Source organism: Rana temporaria, chromosome 9 (genome assembly GCF_905171775.1).
Source record: "Rana temporaria chromosome 9, aRanTem1.1, whole genome shotgun sequence".
Classification (NCBI taxonomy): Eukaryota; Metazoa; Chordata; class Amphibia; order Anura; family Ranidae; genus Rana; species Rana temporaria.
In genome coordinates, this window is record NC_053497.1 from 164,327,389 (window position 1) to 164,344,558 (window position 17,170).

Consider the following 17,170-nt stretch of genomic DNA (forward strand, 5'->3'; position numbering starts at 1 on the left):
GACCAACTTAGGTCGTTCCAGGGCAAAATTCTCAAATTCGTATGGGAGGGTAAAGGGTATAGATTAGCCCAGAATGTCCTTTATGGGCCCAAAACGCAAGGGGGGCTCGGGCTACCGAACCTGTTTAAATATTACCAAGCAGCTAGATTGGCCCAATTATCTTCTGTATATGCGAAATGTGAGAAGCCAGAGTGGATTGATATAGAGAGTTTAGCGGTCCCTGGCCTTTCTTTGGAGAGCCTATTTTGGTTACCCCAGAAATCCAGACCCGCAATACTGTCTCCTACATTGTCACAATCATTTAAACTATGGGATGGTCTGAGACATCTTCCTTCCCTGGTGTCGGAGGCTAGGCCTCTAACACAAATCTTCCACAACCCTCAGTTTGCACTGGGTATGGACACCACAGCATTCCAATGGTGGCTAGACAAGGGGATCTATAGAATAGGTGATCTCCTTTCTTCCTCTGGTCCGCTCTCACTGGAGTATTGTGTGAGGAAATGGGGCTTGCCTCAATCTGAAAGACTTCGATGCTCCCAAATTCTTCGCTTTGTGACGTCCTTTTGGAGCGACAACTCGGGCTCACCAACTCCCACTAGTTATGAACGATGGTGTAAACAAATGATGGAACACAAAGGGGGAATCTCCATAATATACACGTCACTCTCCGAGGTATCCTCTAAATTTTCCTACATGGAGGCATGGGAGAGAGATCTGCAGATGACCTGGGACCTGGAAAGGTGGCATAAGGTAGGAACAAGTGCCTTTAAAGGATTAGCTAATACATCCCTGGTAGAAGCCAATATGAAGGTACTGACGAGATGGTACCTAGTTCCCAGCAGGCTGGCCTCTATGTTTCCAACTGCCTGCCCACTATGCTTTCGTGATTGCCAAGCCCAGGGCACGATGCTTCATATCTGGTGGGACTGCCCTAAAATCAGGGGGTTTTGGAACAAGTTCTTTCACCTCATCAGAAAAGTTACAGATGTTCCGGTGGAAAAAACTCCACAAGTAGCGCTGCTGGGAGCTAACGTTCCTCAGGCCTCCAAACTCAGGCAAAAGTTGATAACTTTTATGCTTCTGGGAGCCAAATCTACATTGGCGGGGGCATGGAAACATCCAAGAGTTTCTATTATGGCAGCCAAGAGAAAAATATCCTGGATCATGACTCAGGAAAAAATGGTCAGCATTATTTTAAATACGTACAACCTGTTTGAGGCCATATGGGAACCTTGGGCCAAATACGTAGGGGTTTCCCTTTCACCTGGTATCAGGACACCATCTACGGATACTTAACCTTCCAGCTGGTAATCAACTCTATTATCTACTTTCTTTTCTTTCTACTTCATCTTTCCCTCTCCTGTTTCCCGTACATTCTCTTCTCTGTCATGTTTTTCTGTTATCCATGCTATTTTATTAGCAGTTAGAACATTTATTAAGCTCAGCGGTTTAGATTTAAAAATTTTTTAGCTTTTTCCCGACACAGTTTGTTCCCATTAGGGGTGTCGAATCAGACTGCTGGGTCAGGTTCTTAGTTTAGACTCTTCCTCCTATACAGAATAGTTCACGTGAGGTTGGATAGACTGAATCTTTTGATGAGTAGATAAGATCCTTCTCACTTATTTCTATATATTTATAGTTGTCTAATCAGTTTATCCCTTATCCCCGTACCCTATGCAATTTGTAATGTCCAAAGATGTACTGTACATTTTTGTTTGAATCTTATTTGTTTATTTCTTTTTTCTTCTGCTCCGGAATGTACTGTGAGCACTAACATGTACAACTTTGCTCTTTAATAATAATAAAAATTTCAAATGAAAAAAAAAAAAAAAATTGTGATGCACGTGCACCTGTGCCACAGAGCTCCAAAATTGGCCTTTATAATTCATTGAGAAGCTGACACTTCTGGGAGGGTCGGTCTCCTGCGTCCCCTTGCGGCTCTCGCTGGTTCCTTCTGCTGACCTCCACATCACTACTGTATCCTGTGGATGCTGGGGTTCGGTGGGAGGGGCCAGTTGCGGCTGCGGGGGACTCAGGGGATTAAAACTTCCAGAGGCTGTGGTTTCCCAGAGGACTTTGTGGATAATTTTACATTGGAGTGGTGTTCAGTTGCATGGGATTTTTGGGTAAAATGGGTAAAGTATTTACCTTTGTCTTTTACAGGTATGGCTTTGCCGGATATTTTTGGCATATAACGCACAGGGACGATTTAATATTATATGTATGTATATGTGTGTATGTATGTATATATATATATATATATATATATATATATGTATATATTATAAGTGTTGCTAGATTATTTTTCAAAACCTGTAGTTTTGTGTATCGGTCTATTAATGGTGTTGCATTTTTTCAATTAAATTATGTAGGGACAAAAATAGAACATAGCTGGATATTGAAATAATAATGAATTACATAAATAAACAAAAAATAAAAGATTTAATACAAATGACAAACACACCTGACAAACTCCAGTCCTCCCTGAAGGGCAACATCATGCTGCTGTGATTAACGCTACAGGTGTAGACATCACCAGCTGTCAGAGTGATATTTAATGTGAGACAGGTGAGGTAGGTGATGTCAGGGAAAGGTAAGGTCACTCGCTCCGTCAGATTCTCTGGCACCATCTCCCCATTCTTGAACCACGTCATGGAGATATTCTTGGGGTAGTGTCCATATGCCCGGCAGTTCAGTCTGGAAGTGGAATTTGTGATGGGTGTTTGTGTCACTCTCATTATTGGTTTTTCTGTAGAAGGAAATGGATGGAAAGACAAGATACAGAGTCTAGAACTATATGGCAAACTATAAAGAGCAAGACCAAATTGCAGTTATTTTGAAGCAATGGTAAAATATAGTGTGCTTGGGAATGTTAAAGTGCATATAAATCTAAAAACAATAATTTAGTATATTGCCACTTACCAGTCTCATGGTGGTCCCATGGCGGCTGCCTTCATTTTCCTTTTATTGGTCAACTGAGCCTAGTGAGGGATGTCGGAACCTGGACGCTCGGGCTTTCACCCTTAATCTTAGTAAACCACCTGGAGTGCTGCTACATGGGAACACTGATGGTTACTGTCATCCTGTCATTACAACCAAACCCCCCCCACTGTCTGCCGGTCTGTCCACTGGCACTTACCCCATCTAGGTGCCGGGCAGCGGCAGGGATCGGGCATCCGAGGAGCGATGGCAGGGACCAGGCATCCAGGCATCGGCCATTGGCTTTTCTCCACCTTCGTTCTCCCATGCATCTCCTCCCCTCCTCCTAGCCGTCCAATAGGAGCGCCTGTCCTTTCAGCCAATCAGGTGACGGGTATCAGACCCGCTTCCCAATTGGCCGGGAGCAGGATCAGTGTTGCAAAAGTGAATATTCATTCATTGTTGTAACACACCTGGGTGGGCTACGGTTACACTCTCTGCGACCAGAGCCCACCCTATTTTAAAGCCTATTCGAGCCTCTGGCTCAAATCGGGTGCTTAAAAAAAAAAAAACTCTGGTCGCTGTAATGCATTCATCCGGTGAGGTTGGACACATGAATAGGGGGCAAGGGCAGGGCCGATCCGCCCTATAGGCTCACTATGCAAGCCGCTTAGGGCCCCGCAAAGCTGCGAAGGGCCCCCCAAATTACTAGAGGCCCCGCCTGGTGAGAAGTCATTTTTCGCCCCCTCACCCCGCTTCTCAACTCGCTGGCTGCATGGGAGAAGAGGTAAGAAGTCAGCACCCCCTGCTTCTCAATTTAATGTAAGATGTCATTTCCGACAGTAGAACACCCCCTACCCCCGCTTCTAAACTTTCTTTAATGTGACATGTCACCGTCGTCAGCGCCCACCGCTTCACATTTTTAATGTGCCATGTCATTTTGCCTAGGGCCCCATGGAGGTCAGGATCGGCACTGGGCAAGGGGGTGGCACCCGGGCATCCCTAATGGATGGGCCATCTCTGATCGGAAAACTCCTGATCGTAAGAAGCGATCTGGAGCAGGAACAGGAACACGCAGGGCGTGCGCTCTCAGCACAGTTCTAATAGCGCTAATGCACACATATGTGCGCCCCTCAGCGATAAGGCCTAGCCGCCGAGAGGCCAAATATTTCTGTGTGTCCAGAGCCTAGGGGTTAAAGAAGATATTTTTTTCTGTTATGTTTTTTAAAATTAAGTGCGCTAGGGACTACTTAACAATTGCATTGAATAAAAATATATGTTTCTTATAGTTTTGCATTTAGAGTGGTGCCTAAAAAAAGTCCAGCTATCTCCATAAGGGCAAAGCAAGCATGCAGTCCTGGGAACCCAGTGCAGATATTTCTCTAATACAATCCCAGAGAAATGTAAGAAACTACACAATTTGTTTAACATTCCTGCATGTACCAAAAAAAACTGAGTGGACACATCCTAAAATTTGGGGTGCAAATAGGCATTAAATGTGACCAACATAAATGTAATAGGACAGCACAGTACCTCTTCTGTTAAACGTGCACTTCCCCAATGAAAGGAGCTCAGCTATATGAGGAACACAGTTATTCATCAGAACTTTCTTGTTCTGCTCTCCCATAGTCTTGTTCCGATTAAAGATATCAGCAAAGTATTGTACTCTTGAGTCTTCCGCTATCCAGTGTGCCTTCTCCACATTGAAACTAAGGAACGGTCTTCCGTCATAACGATAACTGAATACTGTGCCAATTGTCCCGTTACCATAAACAATGCATCCCAGTAACCTCTGCAGAACGTGGAAACCTGCAATCACACCAGAGAGAGACAAACACAGAATGGACAAACCGCATATAAACCAAGAATGAGGCATTAAGCTCCTCCTCACACAACACATCTCTCAGCAACAGATGTCTACAAATAAGATTCATTTACTCCACTGTTCTCTTCTTACAGTACATCATTACCAGCATTTGAACTGAATATAAAGTATATTTCTTGTCTGTATTTGTAGTTAACTGGCTTATTTTTCATACACTTGTATTGTGTATGTGAAACATAGAACCAAAGTAGAGTGATGACAGAAAAAAGACCACATGGTCCATTGAGACCACCCATATTTTTAAAATGTATATATTTTTTCTTACCTTTACTTTTGTCTGAGTATAGGTCTATGTTTGCCCCAAGCATGTTTGCATCCATTTAGTGTTAGCTGGTTTACTACCTCTTCTTGAAGTCTATTCCAAGCATTAAAGTGGTTGTAAAGGTTCGATTACATTTTTTTTGAAATAACAAACATATCATACTTACCTCCACTGCGCAGTTCGTTCTGCACAGAGTGGCCCCGATCCTCCTGTTCTGGGGTCCCTCGGCGGCTTTCTCGGCTCCTCCCCGCTTCAGATAATCCCCTCTGGGAAGTGCTCTTCCAAGGGGGCAACCGTGCGTGCGGCTCCCGAGTCCATAGCTGCCAATTGCAGGACTCGGCCCCACCCCCCGGGAACAGGCATCATTGGATTTGATTGACAGCAGCGCAGGCCAATGGCTGTGCTGCAATCAATCTATCCAATGAAGAGCCGAGAAGCCTGGGCAATGATCGAGCACGTTCGCAACACAGGACTTTCCAGGGCTCGGGTAAGTAAAAATGGGGGCTGGGGGGCCGGTAATCTCTTTGATGCATAGGATGCATTAAGGTGAAAAAACATGAACCTTTACAACCCCTTCGAGAAGCAAAATGATACCCCAGCTCCACTGCCAATATGGTGATCTATGAACTGTGGACTGGTGCTCTAGCCACAGGCGTAGGAAGCGGGGGGGACGGGGGGACGCATCCCCCCCAGAAAATAATGCGGGGGGGACAGGTATGGTAAAATCCCCCCCAGATGTGACAGCGCAGTCACTAAACTGTGTGCCCGCTGGCGCCCACTCACTGGCTGCCGCGTGCGCTCCTGGCTGGCTCCCTTTCCTCCTGTGCATCTCCTCGCCCCCCCCATGGAGGATTGATTTGGTTCCTAATGGATGGGCCATCTCTGATCGGAAAACTCCTGATCGTAAGAAGCGATCTGGAGCAGGAACAGGAACACGCAGGGCGTCATCAATTGTCGTCACTGTGCTCATCACACGCAGCCACTGTGCCACCAAACGCAGCCACTGTGCCATCACATGCAGCCACTGTGCCCATCAAACGCAGCCACTGTGCCCATCAATTGTCGCCACTGTGCCCAAACGCATCCACTGTGCCAATCACACACAGCCACTGTGCCCATCAAACGCAGCCACTGTGCCCATCAATTGTCGCCACTGTGCCCATCACACGCAGCCACTGTGCCACCATTTTTACTGATGCCATGTGGGTTGATTTTTACTGATGCCATGTGGGTTGATTTTTACTGGTGCCATGTGGGTTAATTTTTACTGATGCCATGTGGGTTAATTTTTACTTATGCCATGTGGGTTGATTTTTACTAATGCCATGTGGGTTAATTTTTACTGATGCCATGTGGGTTAATTTTTACTGATGCCATGTGGGTTAATTTTTACTTATGCCATGTGGGTTGATTTTTACTAATGCCATGTGGGTTAATTTTTACTGATGCCATGTGGGTTAATTTTTACTTATGCCATGTGGGTTAATTTTTACTTATGCCATATGGGTTGATTTTTACTAATGCCATGTGGGTTAATTTTTACTGATGCCATGTGGGTTAATTTTTACTGATGCCATGTGGGTTGATTTTTACTGGTGCCATGTGGGTTAATTTTTACTGATGCCATGTGGGTTAATTTTTACTTATGCCACGTGGGTTGATTTTTACTAATGCCACGTGGTTAGTTTTTACTGATGCCACATGGGTTAATTTTTACTGATGCCACGTGGGTTGATTTTTACTGATGCCACATGGGTTAATTGTTACTGATGCCATGTGGGTTAATTTTTACTGATGCCATGTGGGTTAATTTTTACTGATGCCATGTGGGTTAATTTTTACTGATGCCATGTGGGTTGGTTTTTGCTATACCGGTTGATTTTCACTGATGCCATGTGTCAGTTGAGTTTTACTGATACTATCAGGACATCAGTAAAAATCAACTAACATTTCAGCATAGCATTGCTTGATTCATTGGTTTTTAGTAATGCTATGTGGGTTGATTTTTACTAATGCTATATGTCGGTTTATTTTTACTAATGCTATATGTCGGTTTATTTTTACTAATGCTATGATGGTTTCTTTTTTTATTGCTGGATATTGCTCTTCGCATTACCCTCTCTGGATTGCTTTAATAGTTTGATTTATTGGCTTGAGATACGAATATACCTGGTGAGTAAAAATGATGTCCCCCCCAGATTTGTAATGCCGCGTACACACCATCACTTTATGTGATGAAAAAAATTACGTTTTTAAAAACGTCACTTTAATTGACTGTGTGTGGGGGAAAACGTCGTTTTATGTCTTCTAAAAAACGACCAAAAAAAATTGAAGCATGCTTCAATTTTATGTGTCGTTTTTCAAAACGTCAACTTTTACTTCACAGAAATTGACCGTGTGTAGCAAAAAACGTCGTTTTCTAAGACGTTTTTTCATCCACGCATGCCCAGAAGCTACTTATGAAGTGAGCTTCAATGGTAAAACGTGGTGGAACGTAACCTCACTTTGCAAGAACATTGTGAGAAAAACGATGGTGTGTAGGCAACTTCGTCTTTGAAAATTGAAGTTTCAAAAACGTCATTTTTTACTTCACAGAAAGTGTCGTTTTTTTTCATCACATAAAGTGATGGTGTGTATGCGGCATCAGGGTTCCTACACCCATGGCTCTAGCCAGGACATTTAGGCCCCAAAATGCAATGCATGAATCAATTTACCACCCCTTTAACTATTCTTTTGGTTAACCAAAAGCCCCGGACAATTTTGGTGGTCAATGACCAGGTCACTTTTTGCGATTTGACACTGCGTTGCTTTAACTGACAATTGCGCAGTCGTGCGACTTTGCTCCCAAACAAAATTGATGTCCTTTTTTTTCCCACAAATGGAGCTTTCTTTTGGTGGTATTTGATCACCTCTGCGATTTTAATTTTTTGCGCTATAAACAAAAAAAGAGCAACAATTTTAAAAAAAATTCAATATTTTTACTTTTTGCTATAATAAATATCCCCAAAAAATATATAAAACAAATTTTTTTTCCTCAGTTTAGGCCGATACATATTTTTCTACATATTTTTGGTAAAAAAAATCGCAATAAGTGTTTATTGATTGGTTTGCGCAAAAGTTATAGCATCTACAAAATAATAGAGTATAGTTTTATGGCATTTTTATAAAAAATGTTTTACTAGTTATGGCGGCGATCAGCGTTTTTTTTTTATATCGTGACTGCGACATTATGGCCGACACATCGGATACTTTTGGGACCATTGTCATTTTTACAGCGAACAGTGCTATAAAAATGCACTGATTACTGCAAAAATGACACTGGCAGTGAGGGGGTTAACCACTAAGTGGCGCTGCAGGGGTTAAGTGTTCCCTAGGCAGTGATTTTTACTGTTAGGGGGCGTGGCTACACATGACGAGTCACTGACCATTCCCGATCACGGGGAGCAGTCATCAGTCACAGTGTCACTAGGCAGAATAGGGGAATGCCTTGTTTACAAAGGCATTCCCCTTTTCTGCCCTTGCTGACCGCAATGGCGTGACCCACGGCCACATTTCCGAGTTTTGCTAATTCCTTCTGCTAGTTTGAGTAAATTTGTGTATATCTATTGGTTGGCTTCTTTTTATACTGAGATGTAGCCTCTCTCTATCCGCTTTGTGTTACATTATACCATAAAATACCACGCTATGTAACATGAGAAGAATATGTTTGTCTCCTCTTCACATACATTTGGCTAGTTCAAGAGCCACACTTTTGTCAGAATAAAATCCTGAGCTGTAAACTTCCTTTTCCTGTCTTTATTCTTCATAAATACAATGGTATTGCTAGCATGACTCTAGTGTAATGCCTCGTACACACGTATGGGTTTACCGGCAGACTTTTTACCACCAGGAAACCAGAGGGGAAAGCCCAGAACCTGCTCGGCAGCTTTTTCCCCCAGCACACGTGTGTATGCTCCACTGCAGTGTCTCCCATAGGGAAACTGCCGGGAAAAAGACCGCCGGGAATCGCGGCAGGAAAAAAAGAGAACATGTTCTCATTTTTCCCACCAGGTTTCCCGGCGGTTTTCCTGTCGGGAAAAATGCCATGGAGCATACACATGACCAGTTTTCCTGGCCAAAAGCTGTCATGGCAGTTTTCCCGACAGGAAAACTGGTCATGTGAACGAGGCATATGCCTGTTTTCTCCATTAAGGATTGGTTTACCATTATGTCACATAATGATTTTTAATGAGTCTGTAGTCTGAATCCTCTCGCCTTTTTCTTCTCTGTAAATCACTTACATCACATCATTGCCAGCAGCAGAGTTTTCGGAAATGAGCCCCTGAAGTACATGTTTTTAGGGAATGCTTAAAGCGGTGGTTCCCCCTTAAAAACAACTTTTTTTTATTCCACTGCCCCCCCACATTCCATCACGATTAAGGCTATTATTTTTTTTTCCCTGCTGTACATACCTTAGTACAGCATCTTCACCCGTGCATCCGGGTTGCGAGTCCCGCGGGAGTAGGCATTCCTCACAGGCTGTTGATTGACGTTTTGCTCAAAAACGAGCTCCCCCCTGTCGCGTAAGCCGCGTCACGGTTGGCGAAAGGAGCCGAACGGCGAGTCGGCGCTATACTGCGCATCGCCGTTCGGCTCCTTTCGCCAGTCGTGACGGGGGGAGAGCTCGTTTTTGGGCAAAACGTCAATCAACATCATGTGAGGAACGCCCACTCCCGCAGGACTCGCAACCCGGATGCACGGGTGAACATGCTGTACTAAACTATGTACAGCAGGGAAAAAAAAATAATAGCCTTAATCGTGATGGAATGTGGGGGGGCAGTGGAATAAAAAAAAGTTTTTAAGGGGGAACCACCGCTTTAAGGTCTATGTATAAAAAGTTTGCTGAAAACTTTCCATGTTCTTTGTTATAGAACTATTTAGCATGATCATAAGCACCATCTATTGGCCAAATTGCAGTATTTGTTTTTTTAAATCTCAGGAAAATAAATTTGGCCACAAAATGGTACTAATGATCATTTGAGATACACTATATTACCAAAAGTATTGGGTCACTTGCCTTTACAGGCACATGAACTTTAATGGCATTCCAGTCTTGGTCCGTAGGGTTCAATATTGAGTTGGCCCACCCTTTGCAGCTATAACAGCTTCAACTCTTCTAAATGTTGTGAACAGCCTTACCAGGAGTGTGTCTATGGGATTGTTTGTTTGACCATTCTCATTTGTGAGGTCAGGCACTGATGTTGGACAAGAAGGCCTGGCTGCGCTCTAATTACTGCATTCTTGATCCCCTTCAGTCTGGATTTCATCCCTAACACTCCACAGAAACTGCTCTCCTAAAACTAACAAACGATCTGCTAACAGCCAAAACCAATGGACGCTATTCTGTACTCCTACTCCTGGATCTTTCTGCTGCCTTTGATACGGTTGACCACCCCCTCCTCCACAAAAAAACTCCACGCTTTTGGTCTCCGTGACTCTACTCTTTGCTGGTTCTCTTCCTACTTATTCAATCGCACCTTTAGCGTTACTTACAATTCTACTTCCTCCTCTCCTCTTCCTTTCTCTGTTGGGGTCACCCAAGGTTCTGTTCTTGGACCTCTCCTATTTTTCTCTTATTTTCAATCTACACCTCCCCCTCGGTCAGCTGATAGCCTCCAATGGCTTCCAATACTATCTCTACGCTGACGACACCCAAATCTATTTCTCTACCCCTCAGCTCACTCCTGCCGTCTCCTCACATATCACTAATTTACTAACAGATATATCAATCTGGATGTCACACCACTTCCTCAAACTCAATCTATCCAAAACTGAATTTATAATTCTTCCTCCCCCATGTGCCCCTTCACCTGATCTCTCTGTCAAAATTGATGGCACAACAACCCATTCCCGCATACCAAGGTCCTAGGAGTATAGGACTCTGAACTCTCCTTTAAGCCCTACGTCCAATCGCTGTCCAAATCTTGCAGCCTCAACCTTCGCAACATCTCCAAAAATACGCCCCTTTCTAACCAATAACACAACAATTGATCAAATGTTGAAAGTTGAAAAAAAAATCTTTTTAGTCACCAATTACATGAAAGTAAACAATAATTTTTTTGACAATTTAATACATAATTCATTAAAAAAGGGGAAAAAAACTATATATAAAAACTGCAGGATGGCTACAGTGGAGACTAAAAACTCTCCAAAACTGGTCAAAGATGTCAGCACAGGTCACATTGAGCGTGTGCGACTAAACTATATTGTAACAATGAAATCTTCTTATAGCCCAGGCCATCTTTATGTAGAGCAACAAATCTTTTATTGAGATCCTCAGCGAAATTTATTTAGAGAGATGAGAGAGTCAGAGCGAAATTTAACACACATGCTTCCCATTCACACCTGAGACCTTGCAACACTAATGAGTCACAACATCGGGGTGGGAAAATGGCTTATTCTTCCCAATTTGGACATTTTCACTTAGGGTGTACTCACTTTTGTTGCCAGCGGTTTAGACAATAATGGCTGTGTGAGTTATTTTGAGGGGACAACAAATTTACACTGTTATGCCGCGTACACACGACCATTTTTCATGACGAGAAAAATGCAATTTTTTAATCTGGTCGTTAAAAACGGTCGTGTGTAGGCTACAGAGCATTTTTCTCAACGAGAATTTAGAACCTGCTATATTTTTTTCTCGTAGTTTTTCTCGCCGTGAAAAACGGTCGTGTGTGTGCTTTAACGACGGGGAGAAAAAGCGCATGCTCAGAAGCAAGTTATGAGATGGGAAGTTAGCATAATCAGCCCAAAGGGCGGCACCATTCAAATGGAACTTCCCCTTTATAGTGCCGTTGTACGTGTTGTACATCACCGCGCTTTGCTCAAGCATTGTTATCACGCTCATGTGTATGCAAGGCAGGCTTGACTTCGTTTTTTCCATGACATGAAAAACGGTCGTGTGTACGTGCCATTATACAAGCTGTACACTCACTACTTTATATTGTAGCAAAGTGTAATTTCTTCAGTGTTGTCACATAACAAAATATTTACAAAAAATTGAGGGGTGTACTCACTTTTATGAGATACTGTATATGTGATCCAGCAGTTAATACTGTGCATCATGGTAAATCTGGCACTTATGCTGGCCATACACGGTTCGAATTTCGAAAGAATCTTCTTTCAAAAATTGTATCTAAGAATATCGCGTGACAATCAAATTTGAGGAATAGGACATGTTGGAATTGATTTTCTAATCAATGATGGGAGAATCATGCGAGAAATGTAATAGAAAACAAAATGTGCATGTGCAAGAAAAGAATTTCCGGAGAGAAGAACCACAGAAAAAAATTCTGTAGCAACATGAAGGCTTGGTCGGCTGAATTTTGAAAATCAATGGTGGCATCATTGGATCACAACAAAAAAACGTTCTGATTTTGAAAAGAAAATGGCCCGGATTCACAAACAGCGGCGCACATTTATGCCGCCGTAGCGTATCTCCTTTACGCTACGTCGATGCAGCGCAGAGAGGCAAGCACTGGATTCACAAAGCCAGTGCTGCCAAAACTGTGCTGGGTGTCCTAGGCATAAGCCAGCGTACGTGGAAGTGGGCGTGAGCCATGCAAATGAGGCGTGACCCCATGCAAATGATGGGCCGAGCGCCAGACAGATACGTATGACGAACGGCGCATGCGCCGTACCGCGTACGCATCCCAGTGCGCATGCTCAGAATCACGTCGGAACTACTCCCTAAGTTACGCCGGATCACTGCCTACGGCGTGAACGTAACCTACGCCTAGTCATATTCACGTCCAACGTAAACTACGTAAAATACGTTGGCTTGTGTTCCCTGGTGCAGCCCTTTGCATGGATGCTGCTGAGTTACACCTCCTTTATGGGGCATAACTTTATGCCGGATGTATGACTTTACGCGCACTGCGTTCGGGCGCACGTACGTTCGTGATTTGGCGTATCTCCCTCATTTGCATATGTGAATAGAAAATCAATGGGAGCGCCAAATGCATCCAGCGTAAATATGCGCCCACTCTACACCGGCGTAGACAAGTTACGTCGGTCAGATGAAGCCTGTTTTTAGGCGTATCTTAGTTTGTGGGCACGGCGCATAGATACGACGGCGCTTATTTGCACTTACGCAGCGTATCTGGAGATACGCCGGCGTAAGTACTTTGTGAATCCGGGCCCATTTGTTTGAAATTCGACCGTGTATGGCCTACTTTATTACCAGAGGGCTAGAACCCAATTACATTTTCATCTGAAAGGGTCCATGCACACTAGGAATACATGTGAATCGCACAGGCACTTTAACCGGATATTATGGTACTTTGTACCATGCAATCCAGTGCAGGTAAAAGCACTGCATTTGGGGTGTCCTTAAATTTGCACTGACACCCACTGCAGATTGTAAGTGCAGTGAGATTGAAATGCAGTGCGAGAAACTGTCACAGAATGCAAGTTTCCTGCACGGTGTGAATGGACCCAGAACAGTCTTATGCCTTGTACACAACAACCGGTTTTCCCAAATGGAAATCTGCAAGGAGAGCTTTTGGCCTGGAATCCCGGGGAAAACTGCCCAAAAACCATCGGACAAAAAAAAAGAACCAGCTCTCTTTTTTTACCGCCGGAAAAACCGGCGGACTTTTGCCTGGCGGTTTTTGGCAGTTTTCCAATGGGGAAAAACTGCGATGGAGCATACACACGGCCGGGGGTTCCCGACCAAAGCTCCATCGCAGTTTTCCTGTTGGGAAAACCTCTTGTGTGTAGGAGGAAAGACTGCCCGAACAGGTTCTCGGCTTTCCCCTAGGGATTTCTGACGGGAACTTTTCCCGTCGGAAATCCCGCACGTATGTATGGGGCATTACAGTATGTCTTTGAGTATAAGTAGAAAAATCCATGTCCTACCAGCATGTTGCAGAAAGACCCTTGCTCTATGTGTGGCAGCAATGGTCTCTCTGAGGTCTGCCATGACCCCTCATGAGTCGGATCTATTGCTCTACATTGAAAGGCTCAGGTTCTTTCTTTAGTGGAGTATATTCTTTTCTCCAAGATTTGGAGAGGATGATACTTATATTCCACTTATAAAACCCCTCCTTCAATGCCATAAACACGTGCTTACCTTTCGTCTCATTCAGATAATTTTTAAACATATGGAACAATCTTTGCAGGCTCTTCTGCATCATCAATTGATTGGCACTTGCATCCAGTAACGTGGAGTAGGTACTTCTAAACCAGGGCACTCTGCGCTCTATAACCTCGCTGATGCTGTCATACCAGTACAATGTGATGTCATCAATGGACCTGGTTGTGTAATAGAATGGGCGGTCATAGTTCAAGTCATCGGTGACGGTTATGAAGAAGTAATGCGAGTGCGTGTCTGTATATGAGAGAGGAAATTGTTGGGGAAAAAAAGTCAGTGTATAGCTAAGACGTTTTAAAAAAAAACTGGATAGAGTAGGAAAGGGTTAAACTCTTGCCAGGTTATTTTTTGTTTGTTTTGCAGTCTGGGTAACATTGGGGACACCACAACAGGAAGTGAAAGGAAGTCTTCCAAAGTGACGGAAGCTCTCCTCTTAAAGGAGTTGTAAAGGAAAATTGTTTTTTTGCTGAAATGACTGTTTACAGGAGACATAATAGTTAACTGATTAAAAATAGATAAAAATCAATCCTATAATGTACCTGTAGTTTCTAGTTTAGTTTTTGCATGTTGTTTCCTGCTTCTGTGATGTACAGAGCCACAGAGCCAATACAGGGCAGTGATGGTTTGGAAAACGAAACTGATTGGTGCTATGGGGTTTTAGACACACAGTATTCACACCTCCTTGATTAGTGACCACGGAGAGAAAGCTCCCAGTACTGTGGTCATCAGGAAACAGACAACCAGGAAGTGTGGAGATGAGAGAAGAATTACAGCAACTTGAGAGCAAAAACAAACAAAAAGGACATGAAAACAGCACTGCATTAAGGTAAAGGAAGCTATTAAGATAAAAAAAAAATCCTTTACAAACTTTAAGCCTCATAAACACATGTGTATGCTCCCTAGCAGTTTTTCAGTCAGGAAACAGCCGAGAATCCAGATGGAAAATAGATAACCTGCTCTCTATTTTCTCGTCGGGTTTTCCGGCAGAGTGTTTCATGCCGAGAAAACCGGTCGTCTGTATGCTTACCTGTCCTAGCGCATGCTCGATAAGAGTTCAACGCTTGCGCGGTAGCATACAAGTTTAGTGTGGGGTGTAGCAGCAAGATGTGGGAGACGGCATCGAAAGTGACGAGCACCGGCTCATTGTCGATGACGTCACCGCGTTCTTGCAATTCAAAAGAACGGCGGTTCTTTTGAATGGCCGTCTGTATGCACGGCAAGCTTGCCAGGAATCCCGTCAGGAAAAACCAACGTTCTTTTCCTGGCAGGATTCCCAGCCGTGTGTACAGGGCCTTGGACAGTTTTCCCAAGAACAGGTTTCCCCATTGTAAGATTTCCACTTACCTCTTGTTCTGGAGACAAATAAAAAAAAATGATTTCTCTTCACTTTCTTTTTTGGTAACAGGCAATGGACTCAGACAGCAATAAGAATACAAAATTAACTTTACAGAGTGTCTAACTCTTCCCCAGTCTATCCAAAACAAAAATAATGTTTTTACCCAGTGATATGCTTATTTGCAATGTGTTTTTATAAGTATTAAAGTTGATGTGAACCCAGTCACTAAAATCTCATATACATTTATCATGTTAATTTAATTTCAAATATTGTTTTTAATCTTTTTGAATCTGCTTCTTTCATTCAAATATTCCTTGAGGATTCTGCCATGAAGGTCCTTGTTCAGGCACTTCCTGCTATAAGGTGACAACTGTCTCCCAATTGTGTTTTTGTATTTGTCATCCTTTCCTGTACGCCCTTGATAAAGGCGACAGTCGGCTACACCAACAAACACTGCACGTAATCTACCGTTGTCACTCTGAACTAGGAAGCTGGCAGTGGCGGTGTGTCCATATTGGGCGCAGGAGCGTCGGCCCCTCTCTCCTGCACCCATCAATCAACAATACATAGATTCATGCATTGTATGAATCTATGTATTGTTGCCGTTCCAGCCCCCTGTTGAGCGCCGGCCATCTGAATAACAGCGGTGGGAGTGTTTTGGAAGTGCCTGATTAGAGCGAGATGCTCTAATAGGCTTCCTGATTAGAGCCTGTTTGCTCTAATCGACTTCCAAATGGTTAACCAGAGGGCTCACAGGCTGTGCGTTCCCTGGTTAAACAGTGCTGTGTTAGGGAATCGCTTCCCCAACACTGACCCGCCTCTCAGCCAATCAGGTGCATCGGGTCTGGTTACCAGTCACCTGATTGGCTGAAGCGCATTGAGGACGGGAGAAGACATTGACCCGCTGAAGGCCTAGGGAAACTGGCTGCATTTGGGGGCACAAACTGGGGGCAATTGGGGCCACAAACTGGCTGCATTTGGGGACAAACTGGTCGGCAATTGGGGGACAAACTGGTCGGCAATTGGGGCACAAACTGGTCGGCAATTGGGGGCACAAACTGGCTGCATTTGAGGGGACGAACTGGCTGCATTTGAGGGGACATACTGGCTGCATTTGAGGGGACAAACTGGCTGCATTTGAGGGGACAAACTGGCGATGTTTGATGGGCACATTGACTGCGTTTAATGGCACAGTGGCTGCAATTGATGTGTTTTTTTTCTCAGTTTGTTTGCACCCCCCAAAATTTTTGAGCACCAGCAGACACTGGAAGCCGGCTCATGGTACGGTTACCAACATTTTGGTAAATTTTCAAAATGAAATCTGGAGACATCCTACTGACGGTGCCCACTTTTACCCATACCCACAAAACCATAGGCCATTTTTAGCCTAGTTTAGAGGCACCATGATATACATATATAGTTAGGAGGGATGCATTGAAAGTATTAAAAAAATATTGCAGTGTGCTATACATAAAGCAAGCTGAAAACCAGAAGACATAGCCAATAATGTTAAGGTTGGTGTCACTTCACGGGATAGGCATGCACAGAGGGCTGTACCAGGTGTGCCTGGGCAAACCCTTATCACTATGTGCAGTGTTCTCCCCCCCCCCACTTGTTGCCCCCCCCCGCAGTGCC

General features: G+C 43.8%; 1 protein-coding gene across 1 annotated transcript in view; it reads right to left on the reverse strand.

Moving 5' to 3' along the window:
• LOC120914272 (major histocompatibility complex class I-related gene protein-like) overlaps window positions 1–17,170 on the reverse strand; it is a 51,261-nt gene that overhangs the window by 12,561 nt on the left and 21,530 nt on the right. Inside the window, exons 2-4 of the mRNA XM_040324896.1 lie at window positions 14,179–14,436; window positions 4,453–4,728; window positions 2,465–2,749 (exon numbers count right to left, since the gene is read on the reverse strand). Of these exons, the coding sequence (XP_040180830.1) occupies window positions 2,465–2,749; window positions 4,453–4,728; window positions 14,179–14,436 (819 nt within the window). The remainder of the gene's footprint in view (window positions 1–2,464; window positions 2,750–4,452; window positions 4,729–14,178; window positions 14,437–17,170) is intronic.